Raw genomic sequence first — 15236 nt, 5'->3', positions numbered from 1 at the left:
TGATTTTTCTAAGTTTCAGCTTAACAGTAGACAGCTAAAAACTTGAATTATAGATCAAACGATTTTTAGCCGACACAACCTAAATGAGAATCAAAGGTCTCGTCAATAGTAGTACAACGATAAAAAGACAGACGAAAATGGACGTCGGATGAAAAAGTTATGAATATTTAACGGATTTTCCTGTCCCGATCTGTTAAAAATAATAATATTAAAAATAAAGTAAAAATTAGTCAACGGAGTTTAAATGAAAGTTGTAGAGTATAATTTCACTTACGTGTGCATATAAATAACGTCGAAAAAGGAGCTCATATGCGAAAGTTATGGATTTTTGAAGTTCGGGACACAAAATCCGAGAAATCACAAAATCTGAGGAATTTCGCATAGCCAGGGTTCGACCATGTCACCCTCACATGCAAGCCTGCCACATGTCCGATGTCGATGAGTCATCAAAAGCCAACTGCCACCGAGTTCCGACGCGTGTCGTTGAACCCCGCACCCGAAGGCGCGACCTAGTCTGAGACCGCCACTTGCCCTCACCTCGCATCCGATGCATGGCCCCCCTTCGCACGCGACACATGTTTCCCCTCCCTCTCGCCTGGGAACCGATATGTGCCCCATTCCTCTTGCTTCGGATCTGAGCCTCACACCTATATAAGAGGGTGCGAACCCTCCCGGTTAATGTTACCAAATTTCACACTTTTTCACCTCTAAACCATTTTTTAGTTATACCAACATCCCCCGAAGCCCCGGGATCATACCTAACACCTGAAGAACTTCCCGAAGTGCTCGAAGACCCTAAGAAATTTATCTTTTCAGTTTGAAGCTCAACCCTCGTAAGGCCAGGTTTTTCATTAAAGCTTCCGGTTTCATCGGAAATGATCATTTTAAGAAACGAAGTGTTACCCAATTATCGTTAAATCAAGTGAGTGTATAGTCACTTTCATCTTACACATAGATATGAAGTATTTTATATAAAATATTTGAGATGGATGGTGAATGAATGATTTATACAGGTCTTAAATGATTTAAATTGTATATGTATTTTATATCTACAAAAATGTTGGGTAAAACATGGGTAGATGAAATAGTTGGTATGTGATGAAAGATGAGTTGAATAAGTGAGATGATCGGTGATATAGATCATGAGTTGAGGGTGAGAGGTGGAATATGAGAGAAGCCCTTACCCAGACGTTGGCCCCCTTCATTCAACAGGGTATGGATGACAACCATGGACTATTCTAGACGGTCCGTGGAACACTAGCAGACTCGCAACCTGTAGGTGTGTGAACAATATGTTCATCAGATGTACTCTAAAAACCCATTGACATGTATTGCGAATGGAATCTCGAAAATAATATTGTCAATAGATGAGAGTTATAGACTTAGCACATGTTGTATAAACCCTGGCGATGATGTGACTTCGTGCTTATTCCTTAGGAGGAATCCTTACGAATAAGTGATAAATCATTCTTAATAAATGAGAGCTATGGACTTGGCACATTATAAACCCTGACAACTATGGACTTAGTGCTTGTTGTATATACCCTGACGACAGTGAGACTTCGCACCTATTCCTTAAGAGGAATCCTTAGGAATGAGTGATAGATGATTCTTAGGGTAGATGCTTAAGAAATAAAGAAAATAATGAGGATGAGTAATTGGGTTGATTGTTTAATGATAAAACATAATAATTTTATTATTGTGGGTTGAAAATCCTATGTACTAACCAGGTTTCCCAACCTGACCCACTCAATTTATTTGTATCACAGGTGTCGATACGAAGCTACGTTACACTGAGAGATTAAAGGAGATGTAAAATCACTAGTGTAAATGAATGTAAGTTCTGTTTATGCTTATGTTTTTGTATTGACGATAACATCCCAAAGTTTTAAAATGAAAAAAATACATTTCCTTGGAAATGATTTGATAATATATAATCATGTTTTTGGGAACAAATTCCGCAACGTATTTCCTTAAAAGATACTCTGATTTTTAAAATCAAGCATAAACAAATCAGTCTTTTCGGGCCTTGAAATTGGGGATGTCACACAAAAGGGAAAAGAAATTCAAACCGAGCTCGGGTTGCCTCCCGATAAGTGCTTCTTTTTCTTGGAGTCATGAGCCGGACTTCGTTCCTCCTCACGTTGAATTATCCGGAGTGTCCATCACCATTTGAGTATTTTGCTCCTTCCATCTCATTTTGTACACTTGGACTCATCTAATATACGCCTTTTTGGAGTTTTCTTTTTTAGTTTTCACTTCATTTGCTTCAAGTTTGCGTTTGATCCCTTTATTTTCCAAATTTTCATTTCTTTGCTCTACGAGAACCATCTTTTCATCAACAACTGAATTTGTTTCCTTAGAAGTAACCTCGTCTTCATCACTTGATAAATCTTCACTTTCCTCACTCACCAAATAAGTTAGATTCTTATAAGCGATTACTTCAAACACCAATGGAACGGATGCTCTTGGTTTGGTATGTTTGACCTGTAGAATTGTCTTAAGTTCTATTTCCATAAGCTTCTCCAATTCTTCAAGTTCATCTTCTTTAACAATATTAAAAACTTCACCTTGAACATCACTTCCTTAGAAACCATCCTCTATTCCAAAAGTAGCTTCATCATCTCTCACTCTCAAAGTAAGCTTGGATTCGCGAATATCAACCAAGGCACTCGCAGTATTATGTAGAAGGCGACCCAAGATGATTGGAACATCATGATCTTCTTTCATGTCCATAACCACAAAGTCAATTGGAAAAACAAACTTCCAAATTTTTACTAAAATGTCGTCCACAATGCCCCTAGGATGTGTCACTGAACGGTTTGCTATGTGGTCATTCTTGTAGCCTTCAACTTCGGAATATCGAGCTTTTGATAAAATAAAAAAGGCATTAAATTTATGCTAGCCCCATAGTTAGCTAAAGCATAACAAATTATTCCCAAATTCACACGGAAGAGTGAGACGTCCAGGATCTCCCATATTCTTTAGTAACTCCCCTAATACAACCTTTGAACTCTGCTCACTAAGAACCACCTTGAAATTTTTCTTCAAATGCTGACGAGTATCTATCAAGTCTTGTAAGAACCTTGCATATTCGAGAATTTTAGACAATGATTCAATAAAAGGAGTATTTGTTGGAATACTTTTTACTTGCTTCATAAATTCCAAATGCTCATGTTCCAGTGGATGGCTACTAACTCAGGACGGAAACGGTAAAAGAGGACGGTAAGACAAAACTTTTGCTGAATTTTTCTGTTCATACTCGGCCCACGTCGTGAGCTTTGAAGGATCGTGTCATGAGTTCGGTGTTTCAGCAGAAATTTTTTCTTCGATTTTTGGCTTTTTTAGCTTTGGTTTGGATAGTTGTGGCTCCACTTCTAGTGCTTCTAAGAACTCAGAAATAGCCTCTTCTTCAGTTTCAATCATCTTGACTTGCGAATGAGGTTTTTTCTCGGGGATTTTTGGAGATAACTTATCTTGTACGAGATTAGTTATTTGACCTAGTTCGACTTCAATATTATGGATAGATGCTTGGTGATTTCTTAGCAAAGCTTGATGTTCCTTCATGATATTTTGATGTTCCCTTATCACAACATCCGTTTCATCATGCCTTTTTTTAGAAGCCTCCATAAAACGAGCTAACACATTCTTAAAGTCAACCTTCTTTTCGGCTGGTGGTTGTTCCTTTTGGTAGAAGCCTCGACCTGTCTGCCTATATTTTTCTTCTTTTTGCTTCTTGTACTCTTCATATGGTAACCACTCCTTCTTTGGTTTTCTCCAATCTACATCATATTTATCCCCACTAGAATAGCAAACTTGAGCCTTTTTATTTCCATATTCATCCTACTGGCATTCTTTTGTCAAATGTGGACCATTGCATCTTTCACATCCAACTCTTATAGCATGAATTGACTGATCCATCTTAGTCATTCTTTTGTCCATGGTGTCAAGCATAGCTAGTATAGCAGCCATGTCTTCAGAATTTCCTCCCCCAACCCCTTTAGCTCCTTCGTTTCTTGGATTGTGGTACTCACGATAATGCTTTGCGAATTGTTCAACCAACTCCTTGACTTCGCCCAGATTTTTCTTAGGTAGTGGTCCTTGAGAATCAAGGAGTTGCCTTGTCATGACATTCACACCATCATAAAATATTGAGACTTCTTGTTGTATATTAAGGTCGTTATGAGGACAATTTCTTAACAACCCTTTATAACACTCCCATGCCTCATAAAGTGATTCACACGGATTTTGCTCAAAGTTAGCTATTGCCTTGTTGAGTTTAGCTATTTTTTATGGTGGTCAGAATTTTTCCAAAAATTGCTCTCGCATTTGTGCCCACCTAGTAATTGCACCAGGTGGAAGTGCCTTCAACCAGTCTCTTGCAGCTCCTTTAAAAGTAACGGGAAACATCCTTAACAACACGGTCTCTCATGGAACATTCAAGACATTAAAATAGTCTGCGATGTCATTGACTTCATCCAAATGCTTGTAAGCATTCTCATGACCCTTTCTATAAAATGGTACATCCTTAAGTGCAACAAAAATGTGTCCTTTCAATTCGACTGTTGCAGTGGCGGGAATTGTAGGTTGTACTAGACCGGGACCAGCATCGTCTCTTATCCGCTTCTTGTATGCCCCCATGGACATATCAGCAATGTTTGCCATCTTGTTTTCTGGCTCGTCTTCGGGTTCATTCTTTTCTAGTTCGAATTTGGGCTTGATATCGTATTCAGATTCTTGTGGATTAGGTATTTGACCTAAGCTTTCAATTGTGCTCTTGTTCTTCGAAGATGTACTTGACTCTCCCATGTTTTTCCCTGTTTGCTTCCCAAAAACTGATTTGAGATCTTTAAAAGAAGACTTCTTTGGTATTTGGTTCACTCCTGCGTTCTTATCCGTCTTTTTGTGAATGGCCGACACGGGATCTTCAAGTGGTGGTGCCAAAGGTGTGTTGGAACTTCTGGGCATGAACTATTGCAAAATAAACAAAAAAAACGTAAAACTGAACAAAAACAAAGAAAAAGACAAACGACTGGATGCACGTTGTGAATCTCAAAAACTCACGTTGTGAGTTTAGTTCTGAAAAATAAATAAATAAATAAATAAATAAATAAAACTAAGCTGAAAAATAACTTTTTGCATGTTTTACCCCATAAAAAGGATCGATTAACCTAAAGCAAATCAATTAACAAATAAAAAGGTCGTTCCCCGGCAATGACGCCAACAACTTGATGTGTGTTAAACGTATTAGTTTTATCCTACTACTTTAAACATAAAATGAACACACGAAAAGGCAGTGTACCTATCGATTAGCAATATATCTCAAGCAAGTAAGGTATTGAACACATGAAACAATATTAACTAATTAATCTATCTACTATTAAGTTAACCTAAAATTCTAGCAAAGTAAATGTTTTTATCTAATTTTGCAAGTTTAGATGAACTTAATCCCTTAACAACTGTTCAATCAATTAACAAAAGCACTTCTGTTAGTTTGAATTCCCTTTCCTTCAATGGTTTTAAATGATAATTATGACAATTCACGTTGGTTACCAATTAAGACATTATTAGCAATTTAATTCCAAATTTCCTAATATTAAATTAATTCATATAGAGCTATGTATAGTTACACATATTTTAACACAATAATTATTAATTAGAATTGGAGCTATGTAAGATTGAGTTGACACACACAAATTATGGTCACAATATGAGTTCTCTAGCACAACTAAATTCGATAATTCAGTTACTTATCTAAGATTGGTTCGATCTTAGCTCTAATAATCTAATGTTCACTAAATTACTAGGTATTTAAATTCATGTAGATTAATAATCACTAACTACACATAATTAGAAGCTAAAGCAAACTAGGTATCAAATCAAGCATGTTAGGTATAATCAATCAAACAATACATTAACCAACAAGAAAAGTATAAATTACTATAAGCAAACTATAAGTTCCAGCTTCATCTAGCTAATAGAAGCACCTAGATTCAGCTACTTATTATAACAAACAAACATAAACAAGTCATAATTGAAAACATCATAATGTACCAAACTAGAAAGTGGATTGTGAACTTCTTTTTTCTTGGTATTAGAACCAATTCCCAAGCCTTCCGAAACCCTTCTCAAGTCAGCCAAACTCCTTAATTCGTAGGGATCAATGACTTCAATAAGCCCCTGAATCAGAAGATCCCAATTAATTTAGTAGAAAAATACTAAACAGTCAGATATCATTTTTTTTTCAAAGCCCCTAAAGTAATGGTCCCCTATATTTAAACCAATTATTATTATTATTATTATTATTATTGATTGATTGCTTCTATTTTGCAACTGAGAAATATGGCTAAAAAATACAATAAAACGATCACGTTGCCAATTGTAGATATATCCCGGATAATATAACTGTTAAAACGATAGTCTTTGACTTTCTTTACTTGACGTCATTATAAAAAACTATTCCATTTTGTTTGTCTTTTTTTTACTTAGTATAAATAGATTTACTTTATTTAATGTCTCTACAAATACTAATTAACAAAACTTACAATTTATATAAGTATTTAACTAAAAGATAGGTCATGAACCGAAAACAGACAGGTAATCTGTTTAAGTATTTCAAACATAACGAATGCCTCCTTTTCAGGAAGTGCACATGACACCTAAATTAATCGTGATGCATTCAACTGACAAGAAACCTAATCAGTTGTCTTTGGGGGTTGCAGAAAGCCTCTTATTGGTTGATCTCAAGCACGAGTTTTTCAAGTGCGTCTTTGGAGAGAGGAATGTAAAGGCAATCCTGTCCATCAGAGTGTCTTCTGATTTTGACCAATTCGTGATCTTTGAATTCGGTCAAATGGGAATTCAATGTCACCAGACTGCTCACCAGAAACCGCTCTCTACAGCTTGTGAACAATGTATCAATTGGCATTCCTGAATTATAAGCAAAAATAACAAGAAGAAGAAGAAGAAATAAACCATTTTGTTGCATAAATTGGGTAAAGAGAAAGTTAAAGAAGTAAGTACCTTCTTGATCAGGATGAGCTAATTGATGTTGTGCAAGAACTTTGAAGACAGATTGGGCATTTGGTGTCAAACTGTGTAAGACAATTGAAGCTGTTTTTACAGTTTGAGAGGTGCCACCATGAGCAAGAATCAGAGGATGAAAGACTCCTTCGACTTTGTATGCTGCAAAAGTAGGCACATGATGCCAACACCACTTGAACTCCACATGAACCATTTTCTTGTCCCACACTGTCATCAAAACTCAATGTGGATTAAAATCACATGGAATTTGTAAAAGGACATGAATGCCCTTGTCATTTACAAGCAGCAGCTTACATAGAGGTGCATTCACGTGGTCTATGGAAGCGACAATACAAACATGGGAACAAGAAGCAATTCTTGCAAGAAGATGTTGAGAGTCGGAATCACGCAATCCAGGCCCATCAATATTGTGAATCACAAGACACAATAAACATTCATCTTCTGATATGTGGGGCCCATCAAGAAAACCGATAACATCATCCATTGACCTCGAATCAAATGGTTGTTGGTCTTTATGATGTAATCCTTTTGGTTGTTGCATTTTCAACTGATCCCATAGTACTTCGGCCATTGCAATGGCAACCTGCAGTTTTCATTATACAAAAAAAAATGTTTCAATTAGTAAGACTTCATTCATCTGGAAAATGACAACTTAACAGCATACCTGTTTAAGATTGATTGACTGAAGGTATCCATTAACAACAATCACACTATAATCAGTCAAAGCTGTTGAAGCAAAATCTTCAATCAAACTCTTCTTAGATCCAAAACCATACATTAGAAGACCAAAACCATATCTGTAAGGGTTGAAAAAGGAAAACATTTATCATAAACACACACACACACACAAATATACTAGAATAAGGATTGACATGTAAATGTGTACCTCAACTCAAAAACCCAGTCATTGTACTGACTTTTGTAACTATTTATCAGTGAAGCAATTTCTTTCTCATGCTTTGGCTCAATGTTAGACACCTCAGCTCGAAGTTCCTGCATTCACAGTTTGATTTCTTTCTCATGCTTTCACTAAAAAGAGCCATTCTTTGATTTTTGGATGTAAAAGTACTATTTTATCCCCCTAACTCTCTATGGACTTTCATAGCAAGTGGTAATAACACAATAACGCATATCAGATTCGCAATTGAGAAAAATTCCCAGCTACAAAATTTCCGTTCACTACTAGGTTTAGGTTTGACACAAAAAATGAAAAGGCGAGTTTTTATATAAAGGAATAATAAGTACGTTATCACCCATTAGATAGATGAAGCAAGTTAAGGAGATTAGAGAATAGAGAACCTGTTCATCAACCAGATCAATTTCGGAAAGCTTTCTGGCTGATTTCTTCCCCGACTTTCCAGACTCTTTTGCTAAGAAATAATTTCTCGAAAATCCAAACTCCTCTTCATCGATATCAATTTCCTCCATTTTGTTGAGAACCCCAATCGGCAGAGAAGCTGTGCCCTAGTTATCCTTTGTTTCCCGCCATTTTTTCTAGTGCAATTTAATAATAATTTTCTTATCAAACGCAGCTGTAGAATAGAAGAGGTGTCAAAACTCAAAATAGTCTAGTCATAGAAAGTTTTGGATTAATTTGTAAAAAACACTATAAGCTAATAAATATATATTTTAATTTTGACTATAAGCTAATAAACATTTCTTAGTTTTTTGCAAGAAAATGCTTATATGTATAAAAGGACCAAAAAGAGCTTCCTTTTGACTTTTTATTATTATTATTATTACAACTAAAAACATGAGCCAGAAGGCTTCCTGCCGGTTATGATTATAAAAACATGAATCAAAAAAATTGGGGAAACACGAATATTAATATTAAGAGAGTAATGTATACATTCCTCTAAGGCATTTGATCAAACAGCTTGCCTGCAAGGCCAACCATCCCAACTCAGATCAAAAACCATCATACATATAAGCCTTAAGAACACAAATTCAAACATCTAATTCAAGATAAATAACATTGTACACATCAGATATCATATATGAACAACAAACGCATTCTCGTTTTTACAGATGCCATTTATGAACAACAAACAAGTAGCAACTCAGTGGCAGCAAACAAGTAGCTGTGGTTATCCAAGACAGAAAGAGAGAAAAAAAAAATCGACAATATAAATTGATAATAACACCAGCATCAACTGATAACCTTGAAAAAGGTATCAATTGATATCAAGATTGGCGTTTCAAAAGAAAGCAGAAAAAGAGGAAGAAAGAAAGAAGAAAAATGGAACCTGGGGTGCGACGATGTAGCTGTGGCTATCGAAGGTCACCGACCGGTGGCTTTGGCGACGGCATACGGCGGCGAGCAGGGGAGGGAATCTTATAGTGAGAGCAGACGAGAGAAGCGAGCTGTATTGGAGTCGTACGTTAGGTTTTATTAGCTTAAAAGGTTTTACAAAAATATTTATCAAATGGCATAATTTTGAAAATATTAACCAAATTGAGAGATAATGAAATTTAATCTAACCACAAACGCCGTTTCACAAAGTCGACCACATTATGGTGTTATTTGGGTCAGAACCAAACCGAACTGATTCGAACCCGAATAACCCGAGAACTGAATAAGGATAATTATATGAACCGAAAACATAATCAAATAAGCAATACGGGTTCGATTCGGTTCGGTTCGGTTCAGTTCGGTTCCGACCCGAATAACCCAAATAACATGTATAAGATGATTAATGACTTATTATGATTGTATAACCCGAATAACTCGAATAACCCAAATAACATTTACAATGTGATTATAACTATTGTATTTTGTATGACTTTTGCAGTTTATGATTTCATAACAAATCTTTTAAAAAAACAAATTTCTTAATTAAAAAATAATACAAAGTATATATATTTGTTTCAAATGTGCAAAAAGAGTTAGAATTTGTGTACTAAGAATATAAACACGGATTAACATTCAAGGCAGTAGATCGATCAAGGCAACAACCGCAACTCGCAAGTAGGGATGAGAAAAACTCTCGATCAATCAAATATTCATGTCGTCGATTTGGTGTATTATGCTACTGGGATCGATTGCGTTGTTTTTTTTTTGTTTCCAGGTTACGTAAGTATTGGGTTACGATCGATAGAACACAAGAGTACAAGACCGAATAAGTTATCGATCAAGGGGAAAAAATGTGACTTTTCAAATTCGGTTCGGTCCATTTGGCCCGAATAAGCCCTTATTCGGGTAACCTGAATCGAATAACCCGAAAACCGAATAAGTCTCATATAGATATCCAAAAACCGAATCGAATTGATTATTCGGGCCTAATTCGGTTCGGTTCTATTCAGGTTTTCGGGCCAAATTCTATCCCTAGACCACACCATACACGGTTCAGTTTCTTCCTTTTTTATAGTTCAATTTTCTACCTGATCTCCTAAAGATTGATTCAAGTGTGTATGGTGCGATTGATTCAAGTGTGTATGGTGCTGTTTGATTTTTTGAAGCAAAAATTCATGAAGTCTGCAGACCATTTGTGTAACCCTCTGCAATAGAAGAGGTGGACCAAACGACTGCAGACTGTAATAAGAAGCGTGTTTGTTTTTTTAACATCTGCATACTGCTGTAGATATTAAAAAATTTAAATAAACTAATTTTATAAACCAAAAATAGCTTTTTAATACGTAAAATTTAATAATGTATAACATTTCGGTAAAAATTAATGATATTTCAGTAAAAATAATAATATTTCAAAAAAAAAAAGATATTTTAGTAAAAAATAATGATATTTCATCAAGAAATTATCATTAATGAATATAAAAAAAAAATTAAAAAAAATCAACAAGAATAAACGAAAAAAAAAACGGAAAAAAAATGAAATAAAACTTTAACAACATATAATCAAAATTTCAGCAATAAAAAAAAGAAGAAGAATAAGAGGTCGGAAGAGGCAGTACAATTGCTGCACCAAACAGAGCACGCTCAGAGGTTTTTGACTCAAAAGACTTTAAGGAACAGACAGCTGCGAGATGAAAAGTGATGCGTGTGTGCTGCGCCGCGCAACAATAAGAGGTTTGAAAAGTTAAAAAAAAAAAAACAAACATCACCTATGTGTGTGTGAAGCTCACATGCAAGTTATTTATTATTTTTATTATATTAAAGCCCGAATAAATAGCATTATGATTTTAATTAATTCCATTATATACTAATATACAAATATATTCATGTTAGGGGCTGTTTTTTTTTTTTTTGTGAAGATCTGTGCAACCATTTTTGTCTACGCCACACAGACAACGCGCAGATATATGGCCTCACAGAGTGAAGTGCAATATACCCTTTGGGGTTATGGTTTACAAACAAAAATAATAAAACGGTAAAATATGAATAAATTTTTCTGATTTATTTAAAATGTATCAATAAGATTATCATAATTTTTATTATCTTCACATAAATTGTATTTTTGTTTTTCTATTTTAACATCATTGAAAATCCATTAGAAAAAAATAGCTTTCTTTTCATTTTCTTTTTTCAAATAAACAAAGTTACTTTTTAATATATATAAATGTTATCATTCATAAAGTAACTTGTTAGCATCGAGTATATCTAATCTTACACTCTATCAAACATAAAAGAAAGAGATAGAGAGTAAAAGAAAGAGAAACATAGTAAAGAGAGAAACAAAACAAGAAAAAAAATATTAGATTAATCTTAATTTTTTGTGGAGATCAAAGAGTGGAGAGGATATCAGATTATCGGAAAGGGTTGGCGAACACGAAGAAAGAGAGTGAGACGGAAAAGCCATGGTCCGACGACGGAGTGGTCCGGCGATTGACAACAATGACCGGTGGGGAAGACACAGTTGGGCAACAGGCGGCAGTGTTACTCTGGTGAGATTTGGATGTTTTCCGTCATCAAAATTTCTGGTTCTTTATTGTTTTCTTAAACTTAAATTTTTTGTAGTACCCTGTTTCAAATTTGCCTTATTAATTGGGGTTGTGACTCAATCATTAGTTGTCATGGGGATTAGAGCTTTGGGAAAAGGAGGATTTGGCCCATTTCGAATGTAGTTTATGATTCAAGTGACCCATGTATTCGATTGTGTCTTCGGGAGCCAAGGGTATGATTGTAAATTGATATCTCGACATGTTATGCGTTTTAGGCTTTATTAGGAAGGTTTTAAGGCTCAGGTGTGATACTAGGAGTGTAGGACTTCTCGCCACCTTTTCGTGGATATAAGGTTCGCTGGAAACGGACTTATGACAAGTGAGTTATGACACTTTGAAGGTTTTGGCATAATTAGTCCCTGATGGAAATACTTGACATATCAACCCCATGCATGCAAAGATACAAGCATGTGTTCAGCTGGGTACGCCCAACGTATGAAAGTGAATAAGTATCGCGGGTGGTTTTGAGTACGTCGGACGTACAAAGGGGTACGCGGGGCGTATTCCCTTCAAACCAAAACCCTAAATTATCAGGCTTGTGCCCTATATAAGCCGCATTATATCCTTCCTTGGGTCATTTCAAGTCAGCCACCACCCTTTTTCACATCCATGAAACCCTAGATTGCCTTGGGTAGAGCTTAGAGCTTAAAAGAAGACTTGTTAATGTGTGTACAAGAAGAGGAAGGTGGTGTTCAAGTGTTGATCATGGAAGGGAGCTTGTAGATCTAGAAAGTTCTCATATTTTGCAACCTATTGGAGGTAAAAAGCTCTGATCTTGACCTTCCATTTCATAGATCCTATTTTGGGTTGGTTTTTGGCCATTTTTAGCCTTTTGCTTGGTCTTGGTGAGCTAAGGTTGTTTTAGGGACTCAAACTTGTAAATCTGGACATTGTAAGGTCCCCTCTCTCGTAAAGGTGCAAGCTTTGTGAAGTGTTTGAATCCAAACATGAGTTAATACCATCTATTAAGCTCTTTTGAGCTCTAGAGCCCCATTAAGCCATGCATGTTAGTAAAGCTGCCAAATTTACTTGTGAAGCCACTTATATAAGTCAGACTTGAGAGTTGGAGTAAGGGCTGAAGTGATTAAGTGCTTATTTGGAGAGGGTTGGACTTCAGAAGAGTACGTCGGGCGTACATTTGGTACGTTGCGCGTACTGGCCCAAAGTAGTATACGATGGGCGTACCATCTGAGTACGCAGGGCGTACTCGACCTGGTTAACTCACTTTGTTTTGTTGACCTTTTTGGGATTTGGACCATGGACCAGGAACTGGTTAGGGTAGCCCATTTAATATTTCAGGCCTTTTTGGATATTGGGCCTCCTTGGGATAGGTCCAAGACAAATTTCGGCCTTATTGGGCCTTGTGGACCATTTCGGGTTTGGGCTATTATTTGAGTTGTGGATTGTTGGACCAGCTAAAGATGTGTGCTTGGATTGGAATTAAGTTATTGGGCTTAGGGTGAGGTCCATGAAAAGGTTTGGGCCCAATTTGGAAAATTGGGCCATTAGTAGGCCTTTATGGATTTTGGAGTTTTGGGTTTGATTGGCTTTGGATTTAGTCCTTTGTTATGTATCTTGTGGGCCAGGGGTAAAATGGTCATTTTACCCCAAGTATGGGTTATGGATCATGGTTTAGAACCCAATTGCTAATTGGATGATATTATGGTATTAATAGCTTGAGGGGTTGCCAGAATAACAATTAAGGACTTCTTGTAGTGGACTTCAGCAGTGTGTGGTGAGTTACCTTCTAGTAGAAATGGGTCTAAGGCCAGAATGTTGGCCCATTAGTAGGAGTTGTTTGATATTTGATTTTCTTTGTGATAATTATCTAGGTTTCCTACTACCTAATATGTTTTATGTATTAGCATGGTATGATGTTATATGATAGTAGGTAGTAGGGGGAATAGTCTCTGTGTCACGATCGTAAGGACCGAAGGGTAGGTTGGGCACCCCAGAATTGTCTGAAAGTACGTTTATGTTATGTTATTATGTGGTAGTAGTATGGAGTGAAATAGTCCCCAATAGTTGGTCGAGATAAACCGACGGGTGAGTCAAGCACCCCAGAATGGCTTGACTTGGGTAAGTCAAGCACCCCAAAATGGCTTGACCTAGGTAAGTCAAGCACCCCATAATGGCTTGACTTGGGTAGGTTAGGCACCCCATTGTATGGTAGTATGTTTGTTATATGGTATGTGGTATGATGGAGGAACTTATCAAGCTTCGTGCTTATGGTTTACAGTTTTAGTTTCAGGTACTCGTTTTCAAGGAAATGAGTCAGCTTGATCGCAACGCATCACACTATGTTTTCCGCACATGAGATCTTTGGGATTACACCCTGATATTATTTTATGATAACATGTTTTGATTACTGACCCTTGGGTCTTGACATAAGATGTTATTATGGATGTTTTTACATTGTCGGTTTTATGAATTGTTAAACTAAAAATGAAATTTTTAGTCTTGAATTTTGGGATGTTACATCTTTGGGGTAAGAATTTTGTATCTCTAACTAGATTTTTGGTTTTACATTTTAGAATTTAAGAGATAGTTTCTTAACTTAATTAGTTTCCGAATGTCATGCGGTTTTGATTTTGTCAATGATTCTTCTGATTTTATCAATGGTTTTCGGATGATTTTATCACTTAATATGTAAAGCGAATTTTTCTAAAAAAAATTACACTACTGGAAAAAATTGAGGGGTATCCCAGCTACCCTGGGATCTTCATTAGATTCGCCCATGGACGTAATCTACCTTCTTGTGGCCCTATCTCACCCTGTAAGTCTCCAAGATCTAACATTTAAGACTTTTTCATGCTAGATCTAAGTTTTTAGTTGTGTAGATATCATTTTAGCCCCAAAGTCTTGATGATCTTGAAGTTTTAGGAACTCTAGAACTTGGTGTTGATGTTTTTATGCTTCTAAACCTTTAATGATAGATAAAAAGGCCATGTATGTGCTCTCATTGAGCCATGCAGTTGGATTTGGCATTTCAAGTATGTTTATGGACTTAAGGTTTAGTTTTATGGGTGATTGAGCCATAGTTATGCATAAAGTTGGAAATTTTATTTGTTATGACCATCAGCAGATTCATATTTGGAAAATTGGCCCTATGCACTTAAAAGATTAAGTCTTTAAGGAGAAGGTTGTTAAGCTCGTTTGCACGGTGTGACAAGCATGGGATCGCGACATGATCTTTGGGCTGATTCATGATTATTTTATCGCATAGTGTTTCGTGGTGCGTCTGGTTAATGGTCATTGCACGACTGTTAACATTGATAGTTTGATTTTTGACTTTT

The 15236-nt window shown here is 36.2% G+C and overlaps 1 protein-coding gene and 1 non-coding gene across 4 annotated transcripts; one reads left to right on the top strand and one right to left on the bottom strand.

Moving 5' to 3' along the window:
- The first annotated feature begins 4174 nt into the window (after positions 1 to 4174).
- On the top strand, positions 4175 to 4281 carry LOC145027922 (small nucleolar RNA R71). The gene has a single exon (XR_013675684.1). It is a non-coding gene; the product is annotated as a small nucleolar RNA R71 (small nucleolar RNA).
- A 1569-nt stretch (positions 4282 to 5850) lies between these two features.
- Positions 5851 to 9444, bottom strand: ORC2 (origin recognition complex second largest subunit 2). Of its 3 annotated transcripts, XM_078976751.1 has the most exons (8): positions 9291 to 9444; positions 8344 to 8576; positions 7931 to 8037; positions 7709 to 7841; positions 7339 to 7627; positions 7024 to 7251; positions 6696 to 6930; positions 5851 to 6180 (listed from the first exon to the last, which is right to left on the bottom strand). In XM_078976751.1, exons 2-7 carry the CDS (start codon positions 8470 to 8472, stop codon positions 6731 to 6733), a joined length of 1086 nt encoding a protein of 361 aa, XP_078832877.1. In that variant the 5' UTR covers positions 8473 to 8576; positions 9291 to 9444; the 3' UTR covers positions 5851 to 6180; positions 6696 to 6730. The 3 variants fall into 3 exon arrangements, with proteins under 3 accessions (XP_078832877.1, XP_078832875.1, XP_078832876.1); XM_078976749.1 differs by lacking the exon at positions 5851 to 6180 and having other exon boundaries at positions 6532 to 6930; XM_078976750.1 differs by lacking the exon at positions 5851 to 6180 and having other exon boundaries at positions 6532 to 6930; positions 8344 to 8538; positions 9291 to 9440.
- Positions 9445 to 15236: the final 5792 nt, after the last annotated feature.

This window comes from Lactuca saligna, chromosome 1 (genome assembly GCF_052625555.1).
Source record: "Lactuca saligna cultivar CGN05327 chromosome 1, ASM5262555v1, whole genome shotgun sequence".
NCBI lineage: Eukaryota > Viridiplantae > Streptophyta > Magnoliopsida > Asterales > Asteraceae > Lactuca > Lactuca saligna.
This window is presented reverse-complemented; position numbering and strand designations above follow the sequence as displayed.